This window comes from Gossypium hirsutum, chromosome A09, assembly GCF_007990345.1.
Source record: "Gossypium hirsutum isolate 1008001.06 chromosome A09, Gossypium_hirsutum_v2.1, whole genome shotgun sequence".
Lineage (NCBI taxonomy): Eukaryota > Viridiplantae > Streptophyta > Magnoliopsida > Malvales > Malvaceae > Gossypium > Gossypium hirsutum.
In genome coordinates this window covers 83,640,866-83,661,423 of record NC_053432.1, presented here as the reverse complement: position 1 = coordinate 83,661,423, position 20,558 = coordinate 83,640,866, and the positions used below count along the sequence as shown (strand labels likewise).

The following is a 20,558-nucleotide window of genomic DNA, read 5'->3' as shown; positions in this document are numbered from 1 at the left end:
TAGATTGTATTTTGTTTATTTTATTCAAAAAATAGGTGAATTTATTCTTATATTTTAGATCAAATAGCAAACTAGTCTTTTCTATTAAAAAATTTATCTATTTCTATTATTAAAAACTGGGTCGCTGATAGAATAACCAAACAATTATACAAGACGTGTCACGTGTTCCTTATTTCGACATACAAGGCCCAATTTTTAATAGTAAAAATTGATGTAATTTTTAATAAAATGACTAATTTACTCTTTGATCTAATAAGGAAAGACTAAACGTGGATTTGGATAGGCGATGTGTTTACTTGCGGTTAATGTAAAAATAACAATGACAGTAAGATTGGATATTGTAACTTGAGACAAAAAGTAAACTAAAGGTATTGACCTACCCATCCAAATCTATCCTAATTTACTCATTTTCTTAATAGAGAGAATAAAATACAATCTGACTCTTAATATAAAAACTGTTATGATAATTTTAGCGAGGAAGGTAATAATTTTATGGAAAGTTGACCCTTGAGAGTTGAGGGTGGACCCTTCAATATTCCAAGTCCAACCCATGTGTGTTGTCTTAGTTTAATTTAATTATTTATCTTTTCCTTTTTAACACTTTTTAGTATAATTGATGTATGGTGAGGGGAATTTTGGATATGCTTTTCCAACTTGTAAAGATTGCAAATATAGCTTGTAGCTTTTGGGAAACAACATTCATTTTCTTTCAAGTTTCAACTTTTGCTTTACAACTCATAAAAAATGTTACTACTTTTAGAAATATGCAAAAGTTAAAAGAAAAAAAATCTAATCTAATTTAATTTATTTTAATTTTAGTTTAAATAATGATAAAGTATATTTTATTTTGATTTTGATTTTATAATAAGTGACAAAATCGAACCAAACTGAAACCTTTAAGGGTTGGAAACCCATCATCTTCCGATCCTCTCTTCCCGTAAAAGCTAATTGGTTTTTATTTGGTATTGTTTTTCAGATTATTAGATACTTTGCACTTTTATCTTTTCTTTTCTTGTTTACTTAACCAAATGATAACTTGTAGAAATGGGATTTATTTGGGTGAATTTCACATAATTAACTAAAAGAGTTAATATATCATTTAGTATATATATATATTAGGCACTAAATTGAAATTTAAAGTCAATTTCAAGTATCGAATTAAATATTGAAGCTGAATTGAAGTATCGAGTGTTATGTCATCGAAATTTTTCCATTTTAAGTATCAAAGTGGACTATAAAATGTATATGTATTAAAGTGAACCTAATTATTAAGTTTTAAGGATTAAAAGTTAAATTAACCCATTTTGGAATCCCATACCCCTGGGCCACGCACAAAATTCCCTTGCTGGATCAAGTTGTACTTTTTGTTTCTTCGGTCCAAGAGAATACTTTTTGGATCAAATTAAATCGATGAAACCATTATTCTTTGATTAAATAAATTATTAAAAAAATAAAAGAATTAATTTAATATGTTTTTTAATCTGATTGGCAAAGTAATTAATTTAATATCTCTCTTTCAATCAATATTTTGTCGAATTCATAATTTATTCGGTCTAATTTAAACATTTATATCTGAAATAAAAAATTGTATGCAAGTTAAAAAGTTATTTTATTTTTATGAGATAAAATTAAATATTTTTTTATTCAAATATTTGTAGTTTTAAAAACTGAAATATGAAGTCTCTTTTTTAATATTTATTTTTTAAATATTTTCTTATATTTTTATAAAATACTTGTAAATTCGTTAATTTTACTTGTAGAATAATGTACTAAATAAATTTTTATTTACTTTAAAAAATTATTATTTTAAAAATATCTATGAATTTAAAAAAAAAATATTCAAAATCAATAACAACATTCAAAAAAATTTGACCGATACGCACCGCATCGTTTTGGCTCGAAAAATAGAACTGCTTTTAAAAGATCATCACCTCTTCCAGTTTCAGTTCCATTTTGGCGGGACACTTTTTCACCCATATTCAATAAGCAATTAAGCAGCCATTAAAATGCTTTGTCGAGAATGGACAAGGGGATTCTTCAACAGCAACCTTCTTCAACTTGCATTTTGATCTTCCATGGGATTGGATATCCATTTGTAAACTCCTTGCTGTTTTTTTTTTCAAACAGCTGAGCAGCCATTGCTACTACATTTCCATCAAGGAATTTGAGCCAAGCAAAAAACTATGGAGTTACAACTAAGATTTTCTTTTTAGATTAAAGCCAATTGTCAACGAAATAGAAAATGAAAATTCCTCGAAAGATGAAACGTGGAAACATGAAAGTAAGCCCGCCAATATCTCGCTTTGAAAACTTCTTTTTTTTCCCCTCTCATTTCGCCCTTCCTCTCTCTTTCATTCCCTTTGCAGGACAAAGAAATAAATCATAACCCATTTTTTTGGATCACTTTTGGAACTCTCTGGGTGTTTTATTTTTTGTTTCTAATTTGATGTGAAAAAAAAAACAGAATTTCGGGGTTTCTTTTAGTGGGATTTGGTGAAGAGTTTGGGGAAAAAAGGAGCTCTGGTTTTTGTTGATGAGAGGCCGAAGCAGTAATCATATATGAATCTATGGAGATTAGGAGAGTATCAAGGGAACCAGCTAACTTTCAACGCCTGATGCTTGAACGTCCTTTCAATTTCCTTAAATGGAATGGCAGATCTTGTTCGTCATTGCAATTCTGAGCGTGACATTGAGCAAGTAATTGAATAATTGAATTATTTATTCATTTATGCTTTTTTTTCTACAGAGGATTGTTTGGGATTATAGGAAAAAGGGTTTCTAATTGCATGAACTAATTGGATTAAGGTAATGGGTACATTATATTAATGACTCACTTGAGAGTAAAACTCAGAATTTGGTTTCATATATGATTTTATAAACAAAATATGAATAAGAAAAGCTGATATTGGTTCAGATTTTAGCATTATCGTTTTCATTGTTTGATTGTTTCATTTATTTCCCAGATTAATTCTTTACCCCCTTTTGTTTTTTTGAAGGCACTTATCGCTTTGAAAAAGGGCACTCAACTCATCAAGTATAGCCGTAAAGGAAAACCCAAGTTTCGTGCATTTAGACTCTCTCCGGTGAGTTCACTTTTCTATGTATTACATCTTAATGTCGAACATTGCCCATAGACAAAACCTTCTAGGAACCATTTTAGCTTTTGTCATCGTATTTACGAATTGAATAGCACTTTCAATCATCCATGTATAGCACTTTATGATCAAATGACTGCAACATCGTGTTGTTGTCAATGGCAATGTTTTAATTCGGATTATTAAAACCAATGAAGTTCTTTCTCTCTTAGAGTAGTGTTTAAGTGCATGTATGATTTCAATTTTAGCTTCATTAAACAGGATGAAACATCACTAATATGGTTATCACATGGAGAAGAGAAGACACTGAAATTAAGCTTGGTCTCTCGTATCGTTCTTGGACAACGAACTGTGAGTTCGATTTCAGCCTTTTGTTTTGTTGCTTAACCACTAAGATTTCCATGGCAGAAAAAAACAAAAATAAACAAAAATAAAAATAAAAGTAATGTTAACCATTTATTTGTTAATTTCTACAGGCTGTTTTTAAAAGATATTTGCGCCCGGAAAAGGACTACTTATCATTTTCGCTTCTATACAATAACGGTGAAAGATCTCTCGACCTGGTTCGTGCCTGTTATTGCTTATATTGCTCTGTTCATTGTATCTTTGGATATGGCGATATGACCCTTCAAGTTCGAGTAATATAGATTATTATGCTATTTATTCATATTAAATTTGTTTACCTCCCTAGATCTGCAAGGACAAAGTTGAAGCCGAAGTTTGGTTAGCAGGGCTCAAGGCTTTGATTGGACAGAACCGTAATAGACGGACTGAGAGTGTTTTAAGTGACGTGAGTTAACCTTTCTGCATACAAGTGTATTTGTTGCCTGTGCTTTTATTTGCTAACTTCAGTGTCTTTGTGACAGCTTCAAGAAGGATATTTTGTACGAAATGGTCCCCGATTTGGTACTGCTCTAGAATCAAACAATTTCTGTAAGGTGTCTATAGATTTCGGAAGCTCAGATGTGGTATCAGAACGTGAAAATATGCAGATGAGAAATAATGGTGGAGATGGTTTCCGGCTTAGTGTTTCAAGCACGCCTAGCTGTGCGAGTGGTGGATCTGCAGGTCCCGATGATATAGAATCATTAGGTGATCTTTATGTGTGGGGAGAAGTTTGGTCCGATGGACTTAATCCTGATGGGTCGGTAAGTTTAGTCCCAGCAAAAATTGATGTGCTAACTCCTAAGCCCCTAGAATCAAATGTAGTACTTGATGTTCATCAGATAGCTTGTGGGGCAAGACATGTTGCTCTTGTAACGAAGCAAGGTGAAGTTTTCACTTGGGGTGAGGAATTGGGTGGGAGACTTGGTCATGGAATAGAGAAAGACTTTAGCCGTCCCCAGTTAGTCGAGGTCTTGGCGCTAACTACTGTGGAATTTGTTGCATCTGGAGAGTACCAGACATGTGCTGTATCCACAGCTGGTGATTTATTCACTTGGGGTGATGGTACCCATAATGCTGGAATCCTCGGTCATGGCACCGACGTTAGCCACTGGATTCCAAAAAGAGTTTCTGGTGCATTAGAAGGTATTCAAGTCTTATCAATTGCATGTGGAGCATGGCATTCTGCTCTGGCAACTTCTGATGGGAAGCTATTCACATTTGGTGATGGAACATTCGGTGTTCTTGGTCATGGAGATCGAGAAAGTGTTAAATATCCGAAACTAGTTCAAATGTTAAGTGGACTAAAGACGGTTAAAGTTGCTTGTGGTGTATGGCATACAGCAGCCATCGTAGAAGTTATAGGCCAAGCTGGTGTTAACGTATCATCGAGAAAGTTGTTCACGTGGGGTGATGGTGATAAACACCGGTTAGGTCATGGAAGTAAGGAAACTTATCTACTTCCTAACTGCGTATCTTCACTAATTGACTACAATTTCCACCAGCTAGCTTGCGGACATACGATAACAGTCGCGCTTACTACATCAGGACATGTCTTTACCATGGGTGGCACTGCACATGGTCAATTAGGTAACCCGAACTCTGATGGAAAGCTACCATGTCTGGTGCAAGAAAAACTTGTAGGTGAATTTGTTGAAGAAATTTCTTGTGGGGCATATCATGTTGCCGTCTTGACATCAAGAAGCGAAGTATTCACTTGGGGAAGAGGTGCAAATGGAAGACTAGGACATGGTGACGTAGAAGATAGAAAAACTCCAACATTAGTCGAATCGTTGAAGGATAAGCATGTCAAGAATATATCATGTGGCTCAAATTTCACTTCGAGTATATGCATACATAAATGGGTCTCGGGTACTGACCAATCAGTTTGCTCTGGCTGTCGGCAAGCATTCGGTTTTACTAGAAAGAGACACAATTGTTATAACTGTGGGATGGTACATTGCCATGCTTGTAGTTCGAAGAAAGCATTAAAAGCAGCATTGGCTCCAACACCGGGTAAACCGCACCGTGTATGCGATACTTGCTATGCAAAACTTAAAGCTGCAGAAGCTGGTAATGCTTCAAATCCGACTCGGAAAGTTAGCGGTCTCAATTCTTCCATAGATAGTAGGGAAAGATCAGATAAGTTCGAAATAAGGCCTTCGAGGCTCTTGCTTTATCCCACAGCAGAACCAGCCAAGTACTTCGAGATCAGGTCAGGAAGACACGAGCCCAGATCCAATTCTCCGTCTCTAGTCCGAGGTTCACAAGTACCATCACTTCTACAACTTAAAGACGTTGCATTTCCAAGCTCATTCATTGCTATTCAAAATGTTTTAAAACCTGTTCCTTCTCCTTCTCCTCCACCATCACCACCACCTCCACCGGGATCTTATTCTCCTATCAACTCGAGATCTTCTTCACCGTACTCCAGGAGACCAAGCCCTCCACGTTCCGCCACACCTGCATTTTCGAAGGGCGTTATGGAAAGCCTTAGGAAATCAAATGAACTTTTGAACCAAGAAGTATCCAAATTGCAAAAACAAGTACTTGTGATATATACCTTTTTGCTATTCCAATTTTTTCCATAATGTTCATTTGCAGCCTACCATAAAAACTAATTCATTTTTCCTCAACTTTTGATCGGTTTTCAGATCAAAAGTTTGAAGCAGAAATATGATTCACAAGACATGGAGATTCTGAAACTACAAAAAAGTGCTCAACAATCCACTTCATATGCCACAAAAGAATCATCCAAATCTAATGAAGCCAAGAAACTAGTGAAATCCATCACAGATCAGGTACCATTTCATTCACTTAAATATTTCACTTTGCTACTACATATATATAACCACTGATTGTACAATTCTATATTGTTCAACAGTTAATGGAAATAACAGAGAAGTTGCCAGCTGAAGTTTCTGATGATGAAACCTTTAAAGCTATTCAAACTCGAGCCAAAACGTTCTTAAACCGACTTGAAGCATCTGAAACTTATTTGCCTGCAAGCTTGGAATCTTCACCTATGGAAGGTAACACGGATGCAAGCAAATGGAGACCATCAGAGTCTTCAGCAATTAGAGACGGAAGTGAAAAAGAAATTACCGAACAATTCGAACCTGGAGTCTATATCACTTACTTTTATCACAATAATGGTGGAAAGATCTTCAAACGAGTTAGATTCAGGTGCGTACTTTATAGTTCATGCATACACGCATATATACGGATTTTAAGCTTAGCTCGGTTAGTTCATGCAACTATATTTACGTGTTGGTGTCCTGCTGACCGAGATTGGAATATTAGTCTCATTCATTGTACAAATTAATGCATTGCAAGTGTTCAATGACTTGCATATATTGACACTCCAGCATTTTTGCAGTAAAAGGAAGTTTGATGAACAACAGGCGGGAGAATGGTGGTCCAACAATAAAGATAGGGTGCTTACGAGGTACAGTCCAAACGCGGCAAAACTGGCTTCGGCTGTTTCATCCCCTACTCCACTGCCGGCTGATGAAGAAACCAGTGAAGCTTCAACCCCTTCCTAGAGTACATGTGTTCGGTAAATATTCATTCATATGCGAGTACAAGGGTATGATTTCAAATATACCCATGTCGGATACAAATTCGTGTCCAACACTTACTCGAGTTAAGATCAAGGGGCTATCTTGACAACAATGGATCAACAATTAGGGGATTTATTTGTTTTTAGAAGAAAAAAAAAAGGTTGGCTATATAATTTTTTCACTTTGTCTTAAAGTTCTCTTGATTTCTTAAACCTAATTTGTAACTGTACAATAGATAATTTTTTTTTCTTTTTCAATATGATATTTGGTGAAGCTATTATATATATATATATTAGAAATTGATTTATTCAACAATAGTCAATGAAAAAGAAGTATATTTTTAAAATCTTTTATAAGCAGTTCACATGAAATTGACAAATCTTACAATGGATTAGTATTGTTCTTAGTAATAATTTTGTTTTTTGATTTTGACAATAACTTTGAGTGCTTGAGATTACTTAAAGATGTTAGAGGTTCAATAGGGTAAAAGCATCTCATTAAGATGGACCATGCATAATGCACGATCATCTATCAAGAAAATGTGACTATTTGTGTTTGGTAGGGTTTGAGCTCGTGCCTTGCAATAGTAAAAGTATCATAAAAGCCTTTGTACTAAACATTATATTGGATATTTGTTTTTTGTCTTCTCTACTTAAAAAATGGGTAAATTAATTCTTTTACGTTAAACCAAAGAGTAAATTGACCTTTCTGTTAAAAATTGCATCTATTTTCACTATTAAAACCTGGTTAATGTACATCAGCATGAGAAACACGTTGCACGCCATATGTAATTATTTGGTTATTTTATTAATCACGTTAGTTTTTAATTGTAGAAATGAATAAAAATTATAATAAAAATAACCAGTTTGCTCTTCGATCTAACGTATAGAGACTAATTTTATCATTTTTTTAGTAGAGAGAAAAAATACAATCTAACTTTTAATATAGAAACTCCCATAATACTTTTACTGTCTTATAACGTATTTGACACTTACAAAAAAATAATTGAGTGTTTACAAATTGCATCGAGCCTTAAAATTTTTTCAAGCTTGGTACACTCTACTCAAATAATTCAATTCCTATTTCAAAAATAATAAAATATTTAAAATGTAAATTTTATATTAATATATATTTTATTATTATATTTAAATAAAAATATTTTATAAAATTAATCAATTTAAATTCAAACAATCTAAAAAAAAGGTCATGTAAACTCGAGCCCACCTGAGCACCGGGCAGAAAATTTAAACATGTCTGAAGAGATGTTCCCGCCATTTAGTACACGTCATTTCAGTTAAAAAAGAAAGGTATACTGATATTTTTTCGTCCTTAACCTTTTTGGAAATAATCAATTTAGACCTCGCATAATTGGATGGAAAAATTAACAGTGCCGTTAACTTGCGGATGTCGATGCCACATGTGCTAGTTGCTTGCGTGGCAAATTAATTAAAAATTTCAAAAATTATAAAAAATTTAAAATAAAAATATTTTGTATTTCTTTTTATTACCCTTTTACTTCAGTACCCTTTTACTTCAGTATAATCCCTCTTCCTCTTTGATCAGACTTCAGAGCAAGGGAAAAAAGCAAAGAAAATTATTCATCAATAGTGGGTCTTGGCGATAACAACAATCCCAGTTGCCACAGCAACAACGACAAAGAAAAAGACAAGAAGAAGAAGTGTGTGGGAAGCAACATGAAGATGAACATCGACTTTCAAATCGGTGATCGAATGGGTTTATTTGGACCACCACCCCAATTCTTCTTCTTCGGTGGGTTTTGGGGTGCAAAAAAGTTTGGAGAGAGGGATGCAGATAATGGTTTTTGAATCACATTCCCATTTCAAAACACAGTGATAGGTTCTTGTCTCCTTCTAAGCTAAGTTGATTTATATGCTCTAAGGATTGAATTGCATTCCCAAAAAAAATCATTATACCACTCTGATATGGCTGATTCAGTGTTGATTTATATGCTCCAAAGATCAATGGGTTTCTGTAGATTATTAATTGAAGTCAGAAATATAATTATATTGGTTCAAAGATTAATGAGCTTGTTTTTTTATTGTTAAAATATGATGATTTTTGTGCGTATGGATAAAGGATGGTGATGGATCAACGACGGTACAGCAACGGTGGCGGCAGAGATGGAATCCAGCGAGGCATCATAAGAAAAAAAAAAAACTGCCTTTTTCATTTGCTTGTTGTCAACTGTTTAAAAGCATTTGTTTTTTTAGAATTTTGGTTTTTTTTGAACAGTTATAATTTGTTATTTTTTAATTTTTTTAATTTATATAATTCTTACAATTCTTTTTTATTTTTTAAAATAATTACTTATATGGTATATAAGATAATATAATGCCACATCAGCAATTAATACATGTAGACCACCACATGGCATCCATATCAGCAAGTTAATGGCATTATTAACTTTTCTATCATTTTTGACTAATTTGACAAAAGATAATAGTTTGAGGGCTAAATAAAGAAAAAAAAAGAGAAAAAGGGCTAATTTGATTATTTCTGAAAAGGTTGAGGGTGAAAATTGTCATTATGCCAAAAAGAAATTAACACTTGAATTTTCTTTACTTCCATTGACTTCCCAAATTCTTCTTTTTAAGAAACCATTCGTAATTTTGGATTTAATTTCCATTTCATTTTTCCGGGGAAAAAAAATACTAGTTCAATTTTCCATCGGCCAAACGTAAGTGTTTTTTTTTTCTTTTTTCCTTTTTGAATGGGGCAACAACAATCGAAAGACGTATTGCTATACAATCAAGTGAATTATGGTAACACTAAAGGGATTAAAACTCTTTTCCATGAATTGCTATACAAACTGTGTAGAGTTCTTTTTAAGTGATTTGTTTAAAATTTTCAGCAAATCCGTTGGTTATGAATGATGATTGCCAAGCACCACTAGATGTTGCTAGGGCGAAACGATACGTTGATGTCGTACGGGCTATCGAGGTATAAACGGACCCTTCATTTCCGATACTCTACATATTTGCACAATCTGCTGACATTGATGCTGTGCAGGATCACATGTGTTTATTCTCCGGTTGAATGCGAGAGTTTTATGGACAGGAATTCTTCGAAATGTTTGTTCCTCCTCAAGTGGTTTCAAGAAAAGTGTGGGTAATTTAGAATACTTATTGGTGTTAGTTGTGTTTTGCTTGTTTGTTGCTTTATGCCATAGAAGCCTTATGCCTAAATGGTTTCTATTGTTCCAATTCCCTAAACAAAAAAGTGTATGTTCTCATTAATGCGTTTGCTTGCAGTTGGGTCGTTGTTCTACCGATCGGTCCCCGTAATCATACGAAGCCGTTCAAGTTGAGGCTGGCAATATACTCCAGTTGTCAGGTACTGCAAATTTAATTAGTCTCTGTGTGTGTGTGTTTAATTTATAGCAATCTAAGGATGCAAAGAATGGTGAAGTGAGCCAAAATTAAATACATCGAACTTTTTGACCTCGGCTAAACCAATACTTCGAATGCAATAATCCATGAGCTTGTCTTAAAACTGTCCTGCATCTTATCATCAAATTAGCTTCAGCTTTCTTAAATACCTATGACGGTGCGATGTGCATAAATTATGAGTTTACTTACTATTTAGCAGTATGGTATTAGTTGTAGAAACTATGTATGTATAGCTTTTGAACTGATCAAAGTTTGGATGCTACTTGATGCATGGATAACAAACATGAAAGGAAAAAAAAAAAAAGTAGCAGTTGAATAAATTCTGAGTATGCAAGGTTTTATACCCTTTTTCTCCTCGAGTAATTTTCCACATCTTATTTGGATAATTGGTGAAACAAAAGGATGCCGAAACACGTACAGTTATTGCATTGTGAAAGCTAATTTGGAGGAACTAAATCTGAACCAGCCTGATCCTTCGGTGACCATCATCGATAACGCAAGCCGTAAGGCGTAAGTTCTCTTGCCAATGTTTCTACTTGGCAATCCCTTTTTGGCTATATTTTGCTTAATTTTATCTTTATGATTGTCTCAAGACATGGGAGGCGGAGGCAAGGCGTAAGCATGGTATTTATCAGTTACTAATAAAAACCCCTGAATTTGACTGAAGTTTCATGAAACATGATAAAACTAGAGTTCTATGATATTGGAAAGCACCGGTACTCGAAACTGCAGGCTTCGCTCAAATCTTTCTTTGGATAAAAGGCTTCTTTCCCTCTTGTGACTGCTTTGTCAATAGGTGAAAACTGGTTATTTAGCTTTGACGCTTGGATACTACGTTTTATTTGTTTCGGGTTTTGGATGATAAGATGCATGTTTTTCGACATTGCAATTCGCGTCATGACGGTCTGGTTCTTTTTCAGAAACAGAAATCGAACTTGCACCTTGCACCTTGCAACGAAAATGGCATGCAGCAGCTTCATTGGTTTTCTGACGCATGCAAAGGAATTCCACAGGTATTTATCCACGCACGCTTTATATACAGATGTTTCTTTTATGCTTCTTTTTAAAGTCATTGGTAATAGGAAGCCGAATTGTTCTATCAACAATCGTGTTTTTGCCTCCCTCTTACGATAATTCAATCGTTTTCCAGTTAGAGATTGTTGGAATTGGTCCGTGAAAAGGTACGTGTTTTAGGACCGGTTGCTTGAGGGTGTTGAATAGTTAACTGGTTAATTTTTACGTCGAATCTCCATTTTATTTATGGCATTGGAACTTGTAGGCCAGGATTCCTGAATTCCTGCATAATTCTCAGCCTCCGGCAGCTCCGGCAACTGCACGACCGAACGCAGAGGATTTAGAATTAGCAATGGCGATCCATGCCTCTATCCAATCAGCTATTTTAGAGACATCTATTGTCGATTTGCACTCTGGAAATATAGTTAGTGCATCTGATGATTGGGGTAGCTCTTCAAGTACCAGCGAATGGACTATGATCCAAGCTAGCTCCAGTACCATTTCAACTGAGGTAATCGAGATCCATAACAATGACATTTCTGCTGTCCCACCAACTTCAATCCCATCAGCACCACCAGCCACGAAAGAGGTTGTAGAAGATAGTCCGATCCAATATCAGTCAATCGGTTCCACTCCCATCAATGCCTTCCTCAAACTGTGAAAGCTTACTCTATAGTGCCGGTAAAACAAAACACGACGAAGGCCCTTTATTTACAATATGTATGGATGCTCCCTCAGAAGCAGCCTGTGGTCCTTGTGGCCATGTCGCCGGTTGTATGCATTGTTTGAATGAGATCAAAGCCAAGAAATGGGGTTGCCCTGTTTGTCGTGCCAAGATTCAGCAGGTTATTATTGTGTTTGACATTCACATCCGAGTTTTCCCGACCTGTAAAATATATTTAATCAGTTTATTAGAACTATATAAAAGTACTAAATACCGTAAAAGTACCCATTGAGACAATACTAGCTCTGTGCAGTTTTGGCATTGATAGTGTTCCATCAGGCTTATATAACACCTAAGTCAACCACCTCTAACAACTAAGTCACTGTTACACAGCATTATCACCCACGAGTTTTGCAACTCAGGTGATGGCAGAGTACTCACATAACAGGGATTTTGGAAAGCACCAACCAATCAAAGGCAACCACATGTTCTACACGATCAACCTATATATGCCTTCTCTCACCTAGGGGTTACAGGATTGGAAAAACTTTTTTTTTACCTTTTAAAATATATAAAATTATAAATTAGTAATAATAAAAATTACACTTTTAACCTTCAAAAATTACAAGATTTTAATTTAATTTTTTAAAAATTATAAAGATATTAGCTAAAATAATGTTCAAATTGTATTTTTAACTTTTATCAAAATTTATATTTTAATTCCGACCACTTAAAAAAATATTTTTATGGTTTCGCCCCTTTCTCGCCTCAACCGAAGTCTACATGCACTCATTCCTCATCCCATCCTTATTCTAAGTTTCTTCTTCCCTGCATCCCTTTTCTCCACCATCTCCATTGCTTCATGTACGGCTCTTCCTGCAACCAAAATGCACCGTCTTTCATCTCCATCACAATTTTCTTTATGTTATTTTTCTCATATCAACAAAACCAACCAAAAAATAAAGAGACATTATCAAGAAACTTAATATAAAATTTGATGATATAAATATCAAATAGAACATCATAATTTAGGTCGGTATAAATAGATCATGTCCTATAAATAAACACCATTAAAATACACATTTAATATATATGTAAAGTTTTAAAAAATACCATAAATGTACATGCAAAATACCAAATACGTATAATCTTAAAACTCCATCTTTTAGCAGTGGATTATGTGTAACACTGTAAAAAGGCAAACTGCAAGTTGATGTGAAACATGAGCTCTTTCCCACACAAGCATAGTACTTAGTAGTGAAAGGGTTGGCAGAACCTTTGTCGACGGCTATACTTTTTAGCACTTTGCATGAACTCGTAAACAAAAACAATGGCACCAAAAGCTCTTTTGGAAAACATCCTTGTCATCTTCTTCTTTTTTATTTATTATATATATATAACTACACAAAGTGGACTATCATGTTTCCTTAATGTGAGTTTTTACTAACCCAATATTTTATATAAGGTTAAACTTGGTAAGTCTTTCCACTTAAATTAGATTTTAAATTTGATAATTGTTCTCATATTTTGTCTTAAATTCTTTTTTTTAATTATGTTAGTTCTTGAACTTGACAATTGTTCTCATACTAAACTTTAGAGTTTTCAAGGACTAACTTGAAAAAAAAATTTAAACCCCAATATGGGTACAATAATTACCAAGTTTAGGATTTAACTTGAATAAAATATTCAAATCCCAATATGAGAACAATTGTCAAGTTCAATATCTAACTAGAAAAAAACTTCAGGCTCCAATGTAAAAAATATAATCAAATTCAAGCTCTAAAAAATAATTTAACCCTTATATATATATATATAGTAAGGGTAAATATACTTTTTTTGATACCTAAATTTAGTTTCAATATTCAAATTAGTATTTAAGTTTTTTTTTTCATATTGATAACTAAATTTGCCTTCTGTTACACATTTTAATTCATAGCTTTATTAAAATTAGATGACGTGAACCAATCAAGTTTAAACACGTGATATTAAAATGTGTGAAGAAATTAAATTTAAATAAAAGATATAAATATTTATTTGAATATTAAAATCAAAATCAAGCTTTTACCTATAAATAATTAGCGGACATTCATATATTATTAAAGCAGATAAAAGAGATATGAAAATTCCACTATTTAGATGCACTTTTTATGCAAATATTCACCATGTCTGTCTGTAATCATGAATTGACCTATTTTCCTGTTTATGATTTCATCTCCTTTCTAGGCTTTAGCCCCAATCAAGTCGTAAGTAAGATGTAAGATGTTTTAGCCCCAAATTTGTGCTTAGAGATTTGAATGGATGAAAATTCAAACTACAATTTCACCCAATCCCATCATTTTTCAGATTTAGCACGCACTCCTCTTTACTTTAATATGATTAAGCTTATTTATAAATTTCATCTTTCTATTTTACAAAAAAAAATTTAATTTATTTAAATTTTGTTCTTTTATTTTATGAAAATTAAGAAATTTTCCGAATTATTAGCAAACATACGAACTTGAATCGTTGATTTGTTGTGTTAATTAGTCAACACTTGATTTCTTTTCTAATTCATTATATGAGTTGCTAAACTATTTTTAATAACAGTTTAATCTCAATATTTAATAATGCTAACCAATTGAATTAATTTATAAATTTTCGTAAAATACAAAAATTAAATTTTAACAAATTAAAATAAAATAATTAATTATCGATTTCTATTAAAAAAGTCAACGAATATTTGATATTATTGACAAAGGTTAAAATTTTAATATCTTGATCTCCAATGTTAGACTCATTTATATAAATCATGTGGATTTTACTATATATGATTTTTTTTAATTATTTTTGTTTAGCTTACAATATATTTCAAATATTAATTTAATTTCTCTTTATAATACTTAATTTTAATTATATTAATTCTAATATATATATAAAAATCTAGAAAAAAAGTATTCTATTAAGTTTGGATGATTAACAGCCATCCTTTTTTTTTTCTTTTATACATTTTGAGTACTTCCATGGCACTTTATTCTTTTCATTTTTCACTTTATTTGAAATGAAATTGTGTCCACCCACTAATTCAACCCCCACTAAAATGAACCCCATGCTTCTTTTTATCTTTTATGGAGCTGGATAGTAAATATTAATGGGTTAAAATATGCCTTTTTTTTTAGTATTTAGAATTTAGTCCATTTACTTTTAGATTTAATTGTTAATATCATTAAAATTCTCTTATTAAATTTGTTGATGTTAACAATTAGATATGCATTTATAAATCTGAAAAGTAAACATATTAAATTTTAAATATACGAAAAATATTAAAACTTAGAGCATATTTTTAACCGTTGAATAATTGATATGATTTTTTGTTTAAAATTAATTTAATTTTGATTTAAATAATGTGGATATTTGAATCTATTATCCAAATCTTCGAATTTAAATTCATTTACATTTTTTTGTTTATTTTATATTTAAATTTTAAATTAAAAACTTAAAATATATATATATCTCTTATAAGCATTTAAAAAATAGGTTGAGTATTTGGAATATTAATAATGTATTTTTTTATTCCACAAACAAATTTAAAAAATTGACATTTATCTTTTTTTAATATTTTAATAAAATCTAATATTTATATTTCTAATTAAACCCAAATTAGTTATCTATGTATAATATTAATACCATACATAAAATTGACCCACAAAACACTCCTAATCCACTACCATCCTAATTTTTCTTTTTTTACAAAACATAATTTTCTTCTACATTAAATCCAAAATTAACTTATTTGGATTCTACAATCACAACCTTTATTTGTCACAATATAGTCCCATTTATATGCATATTGTGGAGAGATCCCAATTCTATTTTTGCTTTTTCCCTCTAGACAGATTTCATTCCTTCTACCTTATAAAGATATAAAAATTGATCTTTCTATTTTAATTTATTAAAATTTGATCTCACATTTTACGAAAATTAAGAATTTAGTCCAATTTAGTTATGATATTAAACATTGTTAGAATAATTATTATCATCGACTCAAAACCCTAATGGGTTTGGGCCAAATCCTAATGAGGTCACTCTTTTATAAGATTACACGTGCATAATACCATATAAATATGTGTTGAGTCTAGAGTAAAATATGTGTCTATATGCATAGAATCTACCCAACATGTCATATCAATGAACAGTAACTATATTATATAAATATACTAATACCACTAATTGAGGAAGATAGTGATAAAACACTCAACAAATATCAATATTGAATCATTAATTAGGAAACCAACGCTTAAATAATTTATATGGAAGTGATTAATAAGAATGGTGATATTTACCTAAGTTGATAAAGTTGAAGGAGCAATTAAAGTGGTTTGAAAGAATTGCTAACCTAAGCATGTTTTTGCCCCCCTAAATAAAGGAATAATACAAGTAATCAAGAGATTATATTGTATCAATAAAGATTAAAGAAGAATATGAACTTTGTTTCCAAAGCAATCAATATATATTATTATAAGTCTTATAAACATCTTCATGTCTCCAATGAATTTAACTTGTATTAGGGAAAAGGAATTTTTACTAGGACATTTAATTATTGCACTTAATTTATAAACTTGGTTGATTCCGGTCATATTTAAATAAAAAATTTAGCTTTAATATTTATAATTTTTTAGTTAAATTTGACTATTAATCTTTAAAAAAAGAGTCAAATCAGTTTTTTTAACGGAATTAATTCTTAACGATGTTGGCGTGGGAACCTGCATGATAGTTCACGTGTACTTCATGCTAACGTAGAACTATTTGACTTATATGCACATCGACAAATAGTTTAAATTTTATAAAAATTTAAAAAATCAAATTTAAAATAAATATATAAAAAGTTCATTAAAATTCAAAATACTTTAGTATGAAATAAACGTGAATTGTATTTGTAAATTTGAGATGTGGGTTGTCATGTTTAAAATTTTAACATTTTATTTAGTATTTCTGTTTAAAAAACAACTTGATACTTTTTGAAATGTTGATGAATAAATTTAACTCTTTTTAAAATGTTGAAAGTCAAATTTAATCAAAAAAATAAAGATCAAATTGACAAAAAATGCACACGTTAAGGACATAACTTAGAATTATACCTAAAATTATTGAATATGAATTTTAAGTTTTTAAAAAAATTAAGTTGATTTAAGACTCTCCGACCTAATTAGTTAGCTCCTTAAAGCAAAATAAGAAGTTTTAATAGACATAGAGGGAATTGCATTTAGATTTAAAATTTATTAGATGCTATTTTTTAAAATAATATCATAAATAAATTGAATAAAATTTTAAATTTTAAGACCGTCTTCTGCTGGAATAAAATTAGATATAAATAATAAAAAGAATGAAAATACATATAAATATATATATATAATTGATTTGGTGTGATAGTTTGAATGACAGGCGAAAGCATTAGGGTTACAACTATTGGCACACATCAATTAGGGAAACTGTTTCTTGATGGACTGATGCTTTCAGATGATGCAAATTGCAAGCAAGTCAGTGAAGGGCATTGTAGTCTATTTAATAAAAAAGGTGTTGTCAATCAATGAAAAAAAAAAAGTGGAAGAAACAAAATCATATTATTCCCTCAATTTTATTTTTTAACCCAACAACTTTATGCTGTCTCAATCAATCACCTTTCTTTTCTCTCTTTGCTTTTACCTCACTGTTAAAAAACACTCTTTCAAGGTTAAGCTGCAACTTTGAGATTTAGTTTTATAAATTTTTTTAAAAAATTGGTATCTAATTAAAAGATTTAAAAACGGTGAGATTAATGAAAATTTTTAAATATTTTAAAAGAATTTAATTAATTTTAAAAAATGTATATATAATGAAAATTTTCCAAAAATTAAAGATTCTAATTAATTTTTTTTAGAAAATTCAAAGGAGAAATAAATTTTTTTAAAAAATTTGAAAGTACACTCCCGACCACCATTACTGTTTGCGGGCTAGAATTTGAATATCGCAATTCATAATTGCGATATATAGGTTTGGATGTGCATGTCATGTGTGATTTTTATTTAAATTTTTTTGAATTAATCTTAATTTTTCAACTTTTTTATATTATATTGATTGAATTTTATGTTATAATTAATCTGACTTGTATTCGATTCTTCAAGGTTTTCGCCAAATTCTATATAAAATTCAATCAATACACTATAAAACCAACGCAAAATCAAAGAAAACTAAGCTAACTGCACATATTTTTTCCATTTCCCATAAAAACCCTAGACAATGTTTTTTTAACTTTTACCCCATGTTAATATTACCAGTTCCAGTCAGTGTCATCAAAATTTTTGCAGTGAACTCAGAGTTTTACTGAGAGTTTAAAAAAGATAAATAAAAGCTACCACATTAAGACATGATCATATGATGTTTTCTAGGATTGATCAAACAAAAAATGTTCAAACAAACCTCAAAGAAAACAATGGAATACTCACTAGACCTAGCTGCTTTGCTTTACCCTTAGGTTATATATATATCAAATTATCAATCGACTTCTTCTTCTTTAAACCCCTTTACTGCCCTTTTTCTCCTCTTTATCCTATGGCGGTTCGCTTTTTTTTTTTTTTGAGTAGTCCTAGGTGAAAAACCTACCTGTTTTCTTCAAACACTTTTTGGGCTGTTTATTTTTCTTACAATATCATGGTGTTTTTCAGACAAGTTTGAGATTTCACAAACTACTGTTCATCTTCATGTTTCTCCTTTGGTTTCTCTTGATCTGTTTCTGATCATTTAAGGAATCATCATCTCATTTGCATTTTTTGTCTTTTTCTCGATATGGATTCTCTTCAGGGTTTCGAAACCACTGGAAACCCTTCCGTTGCTTTAACACCGATTTTCCCTCTTTCGATGACCACCGTGAGCGCAGCGTCCGCCGCCACGACCACTACCAACGGAAACCCTTTATCAGTCTCCTCCCTTTCTTCCTCTTCCAGCTCCTCCACTTCCCCGACCACAACTCTCAGCCGTTACGAGAACCAAAAGCGCCGTGACTGGAACACCTTCGGTCAATACCTCTGTAACCACCGCCCTCCTCTCTCCCTTTCCCGTTGCAGCGGCGCCCACGTCCTTGAATTCCTCCGGTACCTAGACCAGTTCGGGAAAACCAAAGTCCATAACCCACTTTGCCCTTTCTTTGGCCACCCTAACCCTCCAGCCCCATGCCCTTGTCCTCTCCGTCAAGCTTGGGGAAGCCTCGATGCTCTCATCGGTCGCCTCCGTGCCGCCTTCGAGGAACACGGCGGCAAGCCTGAAGCTAACCCCTTTGGTGCTCGTGCTGTTAGGCTTTACCTACGTGAAGTCCGTGATTCACAAGCTAAAGCTAGAGGCATAAGCTACGAGAAGAAGAAAAGGAAACGTCCCCCTCATAATCCTGCATCTCTTCCACCACCAAATCAGTAAGCAAAAAAAAACCATATATATATGTTCAAGTATCAACAAGAGCTGCATGGGAACAAAAATGGTTTTTTTTTTCTCATATGTTTGTTTAATTTATGTTATATAAACCATAATGTCTTAAAAAAGCTTATTTCCTTTTGTTATTTTTGTCAGGTATTTCTCTCTTTTTTTCCATTAATGGATAATTACCCTATATCCCTATATATCCATATATCATTTTAGATCAGTAGAAGAAAACCACTGTCTACTATTTGTAGTAATTTAGATCTATGTGATTTATAACATCCAATTTGTCTTTGATTGTACTTTCCATAAACCATTTGTGACAAATTAAGTTTCAATTTGCAGATCAAGTTTTGTGTCTGTTCTTCAATGGTGCATATATACATACATAATTTTCTTCCATTTCTTCATGGGTGCAATAATGGGGATCTTTACAAGAACCCTAAAGAACAGTGAAATGTTGTTAGTTTCACTTAAAGGGGGAAAAAGACATGATTTGATATGGACACTAAGAAGGAGACAAGAAGTTGTCCAGTTGTAGATTATCATATATCTGGAATCACTAATGTTGAATAAGCAGCTATACCACAACCTGGATTAGATTTTATATATAGAGAGAGTTTGATGTGATGAGTGACAGACCAATAAATATAGAGACCTGGCTATGTTCTAACCAGTGTAGTATGTTCAACCCTAGTTTGGTGTTTGGTTTCCATGATTTGATTCTTTGAAAGACATTTTCTGATGGAAAAATTTCTTGTTTGAAACATGTTTTTCTTTGGGTTTTATATATACTGTTCTTTTGATCTGTTCTGTAAAATGAATCCCAAAGTTTTCTTTACATAACTAGGTTTTCTTGAGATTTAGGGTAAAGGGTTTCTTAAAAAGCCAAAAAAAATTAAATCAAATTATTTTACGATACATTGGAATTTTTATATTAAATATACTTTACTTATCAACAATATTAAGTTGAAACCTTTTTTGGCCCTCACAAGGGACTATTATT

General features: G+C 32.1%; 2 protein-coding genes and 2 pseudogenes across 2 annotated transcripts; all 4 read left to right on the top strand.

The window, feature by feature from the left end:
- Window positions 1-1,974: 1,974 nt before the first annotated feature.
- LOC121206384 (PH, RCC1 and FYVE domains-containing protein 1) lies at window positions 1,975-7,319 on the top strand. The gene is made up of 9 exons (XM_041077285.1): window positions 1,975-2,697; window positions 2,997-3,083; window positions 3,357-3,446; window positions 3,572-3,658; window positions 3,787-3,885; window positions 3,962-6,025; window positions 6,134-6,280; window positions 6,364-6,665; window positions 6,859-7,319. The coding sequence occupies exons 1-9, from the start codon at window positions 2,650-2,652 to the stop codon at window positions 7,022-7,024; spliced, it is 3,090 nt and encodes a 1,029-aa protein (XP_040933219.1). The 5' UTR covers window positions 1,975-2,649; the 3' UTR covers window positions 7,025-7,319.
- Window positions 7,320-7,701: 382 nt separating this feature from the next.
- LOC121206061 (putative E3 ubiquitin-protein ligase XBAT35) lies at window positions 7,702-11,735 on the top strand (annotated as a pseudogene).
- Window positions 11,319-12,422, top strand: LOC121206060 (putative E3 ubiquitin-protein ligase XBAT35; annotated as a pseudogene).
- A 6,094-nt stretch (window positions 12,423-18,516) lies between these two features.
- On the top strand, window positions 18,517-20,305 carry LOC107929027 (protein LIGHT-DEPENDENT SHORT HYPOCOTYLS 4). Its single transcript, XM_016860351.2, has 2 exons — window positions 18,517-19,548; window positions 19,898-20,305. The coding sequence occupies exons 1-2, from the start codon at window positions 18,929-18,931 to the stop codon at window positions 20,091-20,093; spliced, it is 816 nt and encodes a 271-aa protein (XP_016715840.2). The 5' UTR covers window positions 18,517-18,928; the 3' UTR covers window positions 20,094-20,305.
- The last annotated feature ends 253 nt before the right edge of the window (window positions 20,306-20,558 follow it).